We start from the raw sequence: 12,125 nt of genomic DNA, 5'->3' as shown, positions 1-12,125 counted from the left end.
ACATTGAAATACATAGGAAAAATCTTTAAAAATCTTCTCCTCAGGAACCACTAGGCCAGAAAAGCTGACACTCATGTGGAAGCTTCATGAGGTAGTGTAGTTTATAAATTGTTCAAATCATGACCCCTGGGGCTAGGGTGGGGCCACAATGGGGAATTGAAATATATACTTCTTTGCAATAACAATAGGCCAGAAAAGCTTAGATTTATATGGAAGCATCCTGAGGTAGAGTAGATTCTAAATTGTTCAAATTATGACCCCCAGAAGTAGGGTGGGGCCACAATAAGTATTACAAGGGGGAAAATCTGGTGAAGACCAGCAGGGCCAAAGTTACTCTTATGAGCACTGTGGCCCCTAGGCCTCTTGTTATTTTTTGCTTTGACTACAGAAATAAAATATTGATTGAATTTACTGATAAGTGCATGCTTGGATCTGCTAAGTATTCAAATGTCTTTAATAAAAAGCTTGAACAAGTAATAAGTAATATTCAATTTTTATTTACCATTTCATTTTTTTTTTTGGCAAAACAGTGCCATAATGTGAATGATTTAAAATGTGACATTAAATTCCTTTTGTCTTTATGATTTTAACTGTATATGCTGTCAAGTACAAAGTAAAGATTCCTAATGATTGGATTCACACAAAGTTGATAGTTCTACCATTTGTTTTATATGCTGGAAAGAGCACAATGCACAAATAACTTAGATATGCAGCTGTACTCAAAATGGCCATAGTTGCTTCATTCATCTTATTGGTAAGCACAATCTGTTTTCCTAGAATTTGAGACTGAACCCTGGCCCAGTGGCAGAAACCCCTTTGGCAGCATTAGTCAGATGAAAACCTGCATCCATTTCTATCATCTTATCATCATCTCCTCCCTGAAATATGAACATAGGGAATCAAAGATTACAAAGCTAACCTCAACAAATATTATCAATAAATAAGGCAAAATCTTACACCAAATAAATACTCTGGTAAAGTGCATCCCCAGATGCAACATCTATGCAAGTTTGGTATGGATAAGATTTGTAGTTATTCCAGGAATGGACCTGCTCCAAAAACTTCAACCTGGTCACTCATCTGGAAATTGTAGGTCAAATCCAGCATCTGAAGCAAGTCCAGTAGTGTGCATCCCCATTTACATATGTACATAACCCATACAAGTTTGGACACCATATTCAATTAGGCAGAATATGTTGGTCAGATTCAGCATCCAAAGCAAGTCTGGTATTGTAAATCCCTAGATGCACCATCTGGGCATATCACAAATGGCCTGTACTTTAATTCCAAGAACAGTGTCAATTTGCTTGAGAGTTTCATATGTTAATTATTATATTACTCATCCACTGGATGTTAGGTTTCAGTGAAATAAATACTGCACCACCAATTAATGAGACCTCCATAGATTCTTTGGCCACTTGTTTGAAGGTTAAGATTGTAATGTTAACATTACTGATATACGTGTAAGCTTACTGCTGAATCTATATGACAATTATCTAATGTACAAATTCATGACCATGTTTAAATATTTTTTCATTCTGTACTGTGAATTTTTTATGATTCATTCTATAATAATAGTTGCAATTCAACTTCAATCTTTTCCCTTAATTAAACTAGAAAATTTACTTGTTTGATCTAGTAACACAGTGGTCTAAAAACTCATACATTACAAATATAAATCTTAAAAAATATTCTTAAACATGTATTCAATGAATGAAAAATGTTTTTTAGATTTATAGGGTAATATATAGCAAAACTCCTGTCTCATTTTCACACATGCTCTGTCTCAAAGACACTAAAGAAATGGCACTTGAACAGTTTCTACATAGTAAATTTTCACTAAAGAAATGTCATTTTCATATGAAATTTTAAAGCAAAATGCAATAGAAACAAAATTCTTCATAAAAGCAATCTATCATTATTTTATTCTTGGCCTACAAAAATCTTTAAAAAGCAAAACCAATAGGTTTGATTCATACCAGTAATTTGGAGTAGGCCTTTCCCCCAGATGGGGGTTTGGGGGAGCTTGTATGTTTCCGTGGTTGCTCACTCTTGGCTGGCCAGGTCGGGAACATGGAGGGATCTACTGGTAGTGGAGACTCAGAAAAAAACTTGTGCTTCAAAGAATCCTCTGCAGTAATTCTCTTTGTAGGGTCATATGTCAGAAACCTGTCATTGAAATTAATTGTATATACTCCTACTATCAAACTGGAAAATAACTGATATCAGAATTAGCAGCTAAGTTCTATGCAATTTAATCACAGAGTAATACATTTCTTTGGTTTTTGAAAATGTATTTTTCAGTTTGTCATTGAACAGAGATCATTTAGATCCCCTCCTGCTCACTGCAACCAAATTAAAAAACTAAATGTTTTCTTTTAGGCATACTTTTCATAAACAATACCTGTTCAAAAGATCAAATCCCAGATCTGTGAGATACGACCCAAACCTCTGTCTGAGTGTGTTATAGGGATGATCGGCAAACGTACACTTCTTCATGCCTGGTAATTCTTTGACCCCACTCCAGATTTTCTCTGTAGGAGTACCCATGTCCTGTAACCAGGAAACAAAATAGTTAGAACCCTATCGAATGCTTTCACAGGAAGATATTTCAGCATTCATTATTTTTTTAATCAAAATTTTATTAATGGATCTCTCTTTTGAACTTTGGTTTCAAAATGGAAAGATTGATAGGTCTTAATAATTTTATATTACATTTTTTCTACTTTTCCGGAAAAAATGTGGGTGCATTGGAGCTATTTTGAAAGAAAATATTAAGTTCCTTTCTTTCTTATCAAATATAATAATACAACAATCAAAGTGTGAAATAAACTTTAATACAAATATACATGTGTATAGTATATATAAATAAAGTTTATATTTTAACTGCATTTACAAAACAAATTAAAGGCTCAATGTTTCTCTCATTTCTGAAGTGTTTTGAATTGATAACTTCCAAATGAAATATTTCTTTTACACTACTGTTGCTGGTAAAATATGTCACATCCAGTTTTAGCTATTTGGGGGAGCATTTTATACATAGATCTTACATTTTTCAGTACACCCCCCCCCCAAAAAAAGTTGGAGGTGTATATATTACACAAGTGCATGATAAACACAAGACTTTATGGTATTTTGAAGAAATTATGATCGAGATTGATGTGATATTCTTGCATTTTCACTTGGTAGTCTGTACCTAATATCACTGGAAAGATAAGTTTACATGTTTACATTACAAATTTCATTACCTTGAATATTCTGTTGAGTTCATCAATTTCAGATTTTCCTGGCCAAAGAGGTTTCATCGTCAGGAATTCAGCAAAGATACATCCTACACTCCACAAGTCTATTGGAGTAGAATATTCCTAGTGCAACAAGAAATAAATTCAATTTTATTTTATGATGTGTTTTTTTCTAGGTTAGTAATTCCTCTCATTACTTTTATTTGACCTTTCATTATGTTTAGTTTTACCTTAATACCCAGTAGAAGCTCTGGTGCCCTGTACCAGAGGGTGACTACTACGGGGGTATAGTGCTTCAGAGGGGATCCATACTCCCTTGCAAGTCCAAAGTCTCCAATCTGTAAGACAACAAAAATTACAATAAACACAAATTATAGGTGTCCTCCAACACCTCAACTACATGTAGGAATTGGTATACTTGAGATTCTCAAATGCAATTTCTATTAATAATCATTAAAACAATGTTGCTTTTTTGTTTGTTTCTTTCTCTCTTTTTTTGGTTGTTTTTCTTCATTCCTATCTGCAAGTTTTGATCTGTCAGCATTCAGAAGTAGATTTTCCAAATAAATGTTTCACAGTTTCAAATATTTACAATGACTGATTTGGTAATAAATACAATTAATCTGCTGGATGGGGGTAATAATTGATAACAAACCTTAAGTATGCCTTTGTGACTGAGAAGAAGATTTGATGTTTTGAGATCTCTGTGTATGATCCAGTTGTCATGGAGATGAGCCACACCTTTTAACAACTGTATCATTAATGTCTTCACTTCACCTGTAGTGTCAAATAATCATCTAAGTTGTTGCAATATACATGCATTTGTATTGTACAGAAAAATACAAAGAATATGCTCTTTTCCTCCATTTTCATTGTATATGTATATATATATTTACATCATTGGTTAAAAAAATCATAAATCATGGCAGTCTACTGAATTTCAATGCATATAATATTAGTTGCATGGCTTATTACATGTGAAACAAGAAAACTACACTTACCCATGAGGAATGGTTGCTTCATAGTTTCCATCAGACTTTTCATATCATGTTCTACATAGTCCATTACAATATAGATTTTGTCCATGTTACTGCCAACGACTATTTCCTGAAAGAAGATATATTTTCATATAAAATACTTCTGTATGGTATGTAATCAAAAGATATTTTTCCCTTTTTTGAGATGGATACCAATCCTCCTTCATTTTTTTTCTCTTCATTTACTACATATTTACTACATATTTAGCTTATGCTGCATGTGTTTAAAAAAAACAATGGTAAGAACAAGATTTTACTTTTGTAATGTAAACTGGTTCCATTCATTGACATTATTATAAACTGTACTGAAAGGGACACAACACCCCTCAAAGAATAACAAACTTGTATCAAGCTTCCTTTCAGTGTCTTTTTCATTTTTTTATGTCATTATTTCAGTGATTCACAAAAAATAACCACACATCCTTTCCCACTATCAACAAAAATAAATTCCAAAGTCTGACACTTACTCTAACTGTCACTATGTTCATGTGCTGAGATTTTAGGAGAGTGTTGATCTCTCTCAGAGAGGTAATGGGAAATCCTTCTTTTTCTTTCTCCATCTTTAATCTTTTCAATGCCACAATTTCATCTAAATTTAATAGATATTTTGAAAAACATGTCCAACATATGATTTTTTTTTTACATTTAGTTTAGGTGCTTACAAAGGATGACTGCACTTAAGGACATGCGAAAATTGCGACAAAATAAACTTTCAAAACAAGCATTTTTCTTTTAATTGCACAAATGGTCAACATCTAATCTACAACTTTATGTAATTAAATTAAATAAAAGTACGTATTTACGAAGTACGAAGCTGTTTTCTAAGGCGGGGGTCATCACAATTCCTTGAATCTCCGTACGATAATGAGGACGCCCACCTTTTCACTGACTTTATACATAGTCAGCGCATGTTTGTCTATTGTTCTCCGTTTAACAGTAGTTGTATATTTGCATTAACAATGTTGTGTCAAAAGGAGATTAATAGACAAACATGCGCTCATGGTTTAAACGAGAAAAAACTGCTTCTTCTTACATCGCTCTCTCTATTGTAACCAAGGGCTGTGACATGTTGAATATTATAATTCACCACGTGATTTCTTACCTCAGGTAACTCTGTGAATATTAAATTCCGTCACGTGACTTGTAAAGTAGCATGTTTTGTGCTAACTAGGACAAAGTGCTCGAACACGTTAAATTGTTAGGCATTGATTTAAAAGATACTTTACTTACATGGACGTCGCTCATATTGTTAATTTCGTTTTTGAAACCTCTGAAAATAGTGTTCTTGTGCCATACAGAATAAAGAGGGAATGAGAAGGAATGGGAAAGAGTGATCTCGTATTTTTTAAATACATGTCATTGTTATTTATCTAGTCTAATTTTAGAGCCATTCTTACAATGTTAGCTCCACCTCTCATGCATACCTAATGTTTAATCAAGGGCAGGTAAGTGTAAATTCTCTACACTTGGAAAGAGTAAGGACAGAAAACATAGAATCATTTTATTGTATAACAGTCTAAGATCATTGTAATATTTAAATTCGGCTCGAAATTGACAGGATTCTTTCATAAATATATGAAAATGAAATAAGAGTTTGATATAAAAGCAACAGAAGCGACCGAAAAAGACCCAAAAACCGGCGTTAAGTGCAGTCATCCTTTTTAAAAGATTGAGTAATCTATATGATGCTATCTTTTACATTATATATTTATATCATTTAAATCTATTTAAACAAATTAAAAGAAAGAAAAAAAATTTACAATATTGGAAAATAATTGGAAAATTTGAATAAGAACCTTTTTCAGTGAACTTTTGATCCTCTCACAGATTGCAGTGGATTTCTAGCTTTCCAAAAAATAAAAAAAGCATTCAACATCAATTTTTCCATTTGACCTACCTGTTTTCTTGTCCTTTGCTCGGTACACTACTCCATATGTTCCCTCCTCAATTCTGTTGAGACAGGAGAACTCCTCAACATTTCTACAGCCCTGTATGGCTGGCAGGTAGGGAGGGAGTTCTGGACGCAGCTCCACAGGAGAGGCTGGGGGTGTTTCATCCATGTACACATCCTCATCTTCCTGCTCTGAGTTTCGAGCTGTGTCTGTACCACTTTCATGATCAGAGTGATCATCAAACTTTGACTTCACCTTGCCTTAAAAAATATTCAAAAATAGAGATGATGCAATTCACATGTGACTTTCAGCTGTTTCCATGTGTTTTTATGATAATATGCACTTATACAGTTTTTCTGCTCTATCAAAAGTTTTGACAGTTGGATATATTCCTGATGTATGGTAAAACTAGTTTCATTATAAGTCTTTACCCATGGATTCCTTGTCTTCTGGGCTCCTTTCTTTATCCTCATGATCCTCACTTTCACTTCCACTGCTGCTCTCACTGTCAGACCCTATTACAGAAAGAACGTAAAACACTTATGTCCAAAGATCATCCTACATGTATTTACAATACAGTAACTCAAAACTAAATCTTAATGCTAAGGAAGATGAAGTACAAACTCAATATTTGCTTTTATGTCATTTTTTAACAGGTTGCAGAAAGAAATTTTTTATCCATCCCTTTATTATTCTATGTGAGTTGTTTAAGTCTCGTAAACACACATACATATATATACGTATATATATACCTGAGTCTGATGCTGATTCGCCACTGTCAGATCCAGCACTTTCATGTTGATCAGCATGTTCTTGATCAGGACTCTCTGGTGACTCTTCCACTTCCTCATGTTCTGGTTCAGGTTCAGGAGAGGAGGGAGTCTGAGGTCTGCGTGCTGCACAAAAAAAATTATACAGGAATTGTTGAATTTGGTATCTCTAATATTTAATGTTTAATAGCATGAAAATCTCAAAAGAAGTCAGTCTTTTTTATCTTCTTATACGTAGAGTGTAAGCTTTGCTACTTCAAAATCTCAGATGTCTTAAAGTTTCTGGCAGTCCTAACATGTAGGCTGTCTACCCTGCTTTCTTTGATTACATTCATAACTTTACAATAACAAAAAAAAATCCGTAAGGCTTCCAACTGGCATAATTATTGTCTTACAATATACAGGTACCAGAATATTCAGGATAACATACACAGTAATTTTTACATCTGATTTCTTTTACTTTTAAATTGTAAAAGAGAAGTTATATGAAATTATGAATGTATTTTTGCCCAACTATTTTCTTACGAGGCTCGGGTGAGCGTTGTTTCTTTGGCCTTGACCTTTCCTCTTTTCTCTCTGGCTGACGATGTCTTTCCCTACTTCGACTTCTACCCTCAATATGTCCATGTGTTTGTTTCCCCATTTTTCTCTCTTTCTCACGTCTATATACATCTGAAAACAAAAAGAATGTGGCAATTAAGCATTTACATTTTCGGATAGTGAAAGAATTCTGCAACTAAATTGTTTCCTTCTTTGCAATTATGTATGTTAACTTTTCCTTTATTTTTTTTGTAATTTGTATGATTTCTCTCCTCTTCACATCAGTCAACAATAGCAGATGTTCATTACTATACCACAAAAAATCAGAAATGCTAGTTACAAACAACAAATTATCAAATACCTTCCATTCTCTGTTGTGCAGCCATATATTTTTCTTCTTCTCGTCTTTTCCTTCTTTCAAGTTCTTTCCTCTCTCTTTCCTCTTCTCGCCTTTCTCTGTCCTCTCTTATCCTTTTCTCTCTCTCCCTTTCCCTTTCAATTCTTTCTAATCTCTCTCTGAAAATAAGAAACATTCAATGCATCAAAATGTGTATCTTTTCAACAATAACATTTTAAGCATTGATCAGAAGCTTTAACATCAATTTCTTTCACTGAAAAACATTTTTTATGAGCAATAGCTAGTTAATTAAATATATGTAGATCTACAGGTACTTAGTAAATTCTTTCAATCATTTCATTCTTTGTTTGTTTACATATTTTATAACTATCTCCATTGTTCAATAGTATGCATGTGAATGTAGTAAATTATATGAACCACTGAAATTTCTTTGTATACCTTTCCCTCTGAGATTTTTCTCGTTTTTCTATTTCTTTTTGAACATTCACTCGTCTTTCTTTCTCTCTATCTCTCTCCTTCTCCCTATGGACCTCCCTCACTTCACGAGACTTTGGCTTCTCACTGTGATGTCCTCTCTCTTCGTGAGACCTCCCTACAGCTTGAAGTAAATTCAAATCATAAATCATAAAATTCTAAGCATTAGTCATATAATTCAAACTGATCACTGTTTAAACAAAACAAGACGCCCATGGGCCACAAGAACACATGAAGCACTATGTCCCAGTAGATTTTTCCACCACATATTCCTAAAAACAATATATGATCATATACTGTGGCCCCCCAAACCTACCCTCTCATGAAAGCTTCATTAAATAGTGTAGATTCAAGTTTGACGTAGTGAGGCTTTCATATAAGTTTCATCTTTTCCGACTCAATGGTTTTTGAGAGGAAGATTTTTGAAAGTTCACTAATTCTTAATCATCTCCCCTTGAAATAGGGTGTGGCCTTTCATTTTCTCCCTTCACCCAAGGATGCTTTGTGGCAAGTTTGGTTGAAATTGGCCCAGTGATTCTGGAGACGAAGACGAAAATTTGAAACATTTATGACGACAACAACAGACAACGGACAAATTTCGATCAGAAAAGCTCACTTGAGCCTTCGCCTCAGGTGAGCTAAAAAATAAAATATTTAAAATTTTCTCCGTTTTACTGCTTATGCTAAAAAAAAAATTTGCTAAAATATATTCTTCTTTTTATAAAGAAGGTGAAATAAAAAATTTTATATTGTGAAGTGTAACTTGTCCAAATTTGTGATAAGATTTATAATTTAAAGCTAAGAATATATAATGTGTATTCTATTATGCTTTCATATTTACCTCTTACATCTTTTACTTCTCTGCCACGCCCACTGTCCTTTACATCTCTACTCCGATCCTTATGTCGGTCGTATGCCCTATGTTCCCGGTCCCTCCTTTTATCCTCTTTATGTCTGTGCTTGTGACTTTTCTCCTTGCGACCTGCTTGATTTTGTGGTGGCTTAATGTTTATACCATCATCCTCTTCCATATGCTCGTCGCTATGAACCAAATTAGAATTGAACTACTTGTTATAACAAAACATTGAAAATCACTTTTTAATCTTTTGGATAAATAATTTGTGTAAAAAATAATAATTTACCCATCACCATCTTCATTCTGAGATACTTCTTCATTTTCGTCCTCGTCATCTTCCTCGTCAATTCCTATCCTTTCTTTTGCAGCCACAGAAAAGGAAATTTGTATGTTCTCTACCACATCCATGTCTGGACTAGGGGGTATTTCTCCATGTTCAAATGGGCTTCTGCTATCATCTTCACTGTCTGACATACTAACTGAAATAAACAAAAAAAGTAATGTCTAGATTTCTGACATGTAGTTTCATTTCAGACCACATGGTGTATACACTATACTTCATCCCTGCTTGTTGAAAATTCTTCAATTTTAAAGCTTTTTAGTTTTGTACCATACAATAAAATAACAAGTTTTCATGTTCATCATAATTGGTTTCCACTATATATACTTCCTGGAGTAAGATTTTACCAACACCAGAACCCAGAACCTATTAACCTATGCAGGCAGATCGAGCTGTAAAGCTAGTTTTAGTGATTTTTTTTCTGGAGCTGTATCACAAAAGAAAACCTCTGTGTGCATACCAGCTGTCCCATAAGACTGTTTGATTGTTTTTACTAATGCATATAATGTACACCTAACTAGTATTTCACCAACAGATCAGAATTATATCATGATAATACAATAATCAAACTATGGGTGTGACCAACCCTTAGGCAAGAGCAGAGAACTCTACTGACTACATGTATGAACTAGATATGGTACTAGAATAAAGAATTGCTAATCTGTTAACCACAAGATGTTCCAACTGATAAACCAGTTACTCATATCAACATAGGTAATCAGAGATTACAGAGCTCACCTCAACGAATGTTGTGTTTAAGTAAGGTAAAGTCCCACACTAAACTAATAATCTAGGAGTGTGCATCCCTAGATGCAACATTTATGCAATTTTGGTCTGATAGGGCTTGCAGTTACTTGGGAATAGACTAATCTGAAAACTTAAAACTAGTCACTCATCCAGAAAATGTAAGTCAAATCCAGCATCCGAAGCAAGTTTTGAGATTGTTCGTCCCTTGATGCATCATCAATGCAAGTTTGGTTCAGATAGGCCTTATAGTTACTTGGAAATGAGATCTGCTCCAAAAACCTTAACCTGGTCACTCATCCGGAAAATGTAACTCAGATCCAGCATCCGAAGCAAATCCAGTAGTGTGCATCCTTAGATGTATCATCCATGCAAGTTTGGTCAATATAGGGTATATAGTTACTTGGAAATGACATCTGCTCCAAAATCTTTAACCTGGTCACTCATCCATAAAATATAGGTCAGATTCAGCATCCGAAGCAAATCCAGTAGTGTACATCCTTAGATGTATCATCCATGCAAGTTTAGTCAATATAGGGCTTGCAGTTACTTGGAAATGAGATCTGCTCCAAAAACTTCAACCTGGTTACTCATCCATAAAATACAGGTCAGATCCAGCATCCGAAGCAAGTCCAGTAGTGTACATCCTTAGATGTATCATCCATGCAAGTTTGGTCAATATAGGGTTTATAGATACTTGGAAATGACATCTGCTCCAAAAACTTTAACCTAGTCACTCATCCGGAAAATGTAGGTCAGATCCAGCATCCGAAGCAAGTCCAGTAGTGTACATCCTTAGATGTATAATCCATGCAAGTTTGGTCAATATAGGGTTTATAGATACTTGGAAATGACATCTGCTCTAAAAACTTTAACCTGGTCACTCATCCATAAAATATAGGTCAGATTCAGCATCCGAAGCAAGTCCAGTAGTGTGCATCCTTAGATGTATCATCCATGCAAGTTTGGTCAGTATAGGGCTTATAGTTACTTGGAAATGACATCTGCTCCAAAAACCTTAACCTGGTCACTCATCCAGAAAATATAGGTCAGATCCAGCATCAGAAGCAAGTCCAGTAGTGTGCATCCTTAGATGTATCATCCATGCAAGTTTGGTCAATATAGGGTTTATAGTTACTTGGAAATGAAATCTACTCCAAAAACTTTAACCTAGTCACTCATCCGGAAAATGTAGGTCAGATCCAGCATCCGAAGCAAGTTCAGTAGTGTGCATCCTTAGATGTATCATCCATGCAAGTTTGGTCAATATAGGGCTTATAGTTACTTGGAAATGAGACCTGCTCCAAAAACTTTAACCTGCTCCAAAAACTTTAACCTGCTCCAAAAACATTAACCTGGTCATTCTTTAGCTGAAATTGCAGCATCTGAAACCTTGACTGGTACAATAAAACACACTAGAAGCATCCTCCATGCATCTCTGACTAATATAGGCTATAGAAGTACTTGAAAAAAAAACTGCTCCAAAAACCTTAACCTGGGACGCCGACGCCGAGGGTATTACATAAGCTCCCCCAACTTCGTTGAGGTGAGCTAAAAATACACATTTTCATGACATTTTTTTTTTCACCATGTTCAAGTAGATCTATTCATATACACAATAGGACTAAAAATGATGTTAGAAGTTAGAAACATTGATTAAGAAATTACATGCATGTATATAAATTTTATTTCAATTTCAATAGACTAGAAAAAATTAAGAAAACTATGAAACATGTCTGAGAAATCAGACATTGATAATTTTTTAGAGCAGATGTCCCACAAGGTCATTCTGTATGGTCACCATAATAAAAACTATGTCTGAACTTTCACTTAATTTAAAATGTTTGTCTAATGATATAATCTTGCATGTGA

General features: G+C 34.3%; 1 protein-coding gene across 1 annotated transcript; it reads right to left on the bottom strand.

Annotated features, from left to right (window-relative positions):
* Positions 1 to 477: 477 nt before the first annotated feature.
* LOC133204961 (cyclin-dependent kinase 11B-like) lies at positions 478 to 9,663 on the bottom strand. The gene is made up of 16 exons (XM_061340702.1): positions 9,456 to 9,663; positions 9,155 to 9,354; positions 8,278 to 8,437; positions 7,843 to 7,997; positions 7,467 to 7,613; positions 6,924 to 7,067; positions 6,603 to 6,686; positions 6,177 to 6,431; positions 4,747 to 4,868; positions 4,244 to 4,349; positions 3,898 to 4,019; positions 3,473 to 3,580; positions 3,249 to 3,365; positions 2,405 to 2,553; positions 1,980 to 2,169; positions 478 to 878 (listed from the first exon to the last, which is right to left on the bottom strand). Exons 1-16 carry the CDS (start codon positions 9,641 to 9,643, stop codon positions 774 to 776), a joined length of 2,352 nt encoding a protein of 783 aa, XP_061196686.1. The 5' UTR covers positions 9,644 to 9,663; the 3' UTR covers positions 478 to 773.
* Positions 9,664 to 12,125: the final 2,462 nt, after the last annotated feature.

The sequence above is a fragment of the Saccostrea echinata genome, unplaced genomic scaffold (genome assembly GCF_033153115.1).
Source record: "Saccostrea echinata isolate AGI-Se365-2 ecotype Australia unplaced genomic scaffold, CSIRO_AGI_Sech_v1 ptg000054l, whole genome shotgun sequence".
In the NCBI taxonomy this organism is placed as follows: domain Eukaryota; kingdom Metazoa; phylum Mollusca; class Bivalvia; order Ostreida; family Ostreidae; genus Saccostrea; species Saccostrea echinata.
The sequence above is the reverse complement of the archived record's forward strand: the minus strand, read 5'-3'. Positions and strand labels throughout refer to the sequence as shown.

What these genes read in the sequence shown, in the direction of transcription:
- LOC133204961 (XM_061340702.1), bottom strand. Translation starts at nt 9,643, where the DNA reads ATGTCAGACAGTGAAGATGATAGCAGAAGCCCATTTGAACATGGAGAA. An exon ending in AGCAAAGGACAAGAAAACAG is followed by an intron (nt 4,869 to 6,176) that starts GTAGGTCAAATG and finishes TATTAAATTTAG; the next exon opens with ATGAAATTGTGGCATTGAAA. An exon ending in GAAGCAACCATTCCTCATGG is followed by an intron (nt 4,020 to 4,243) that starts GTAAGTGTAGTT and finishes TTGACACTACAG; the next exon opens with GTGAAGTGAAGACATTAATG.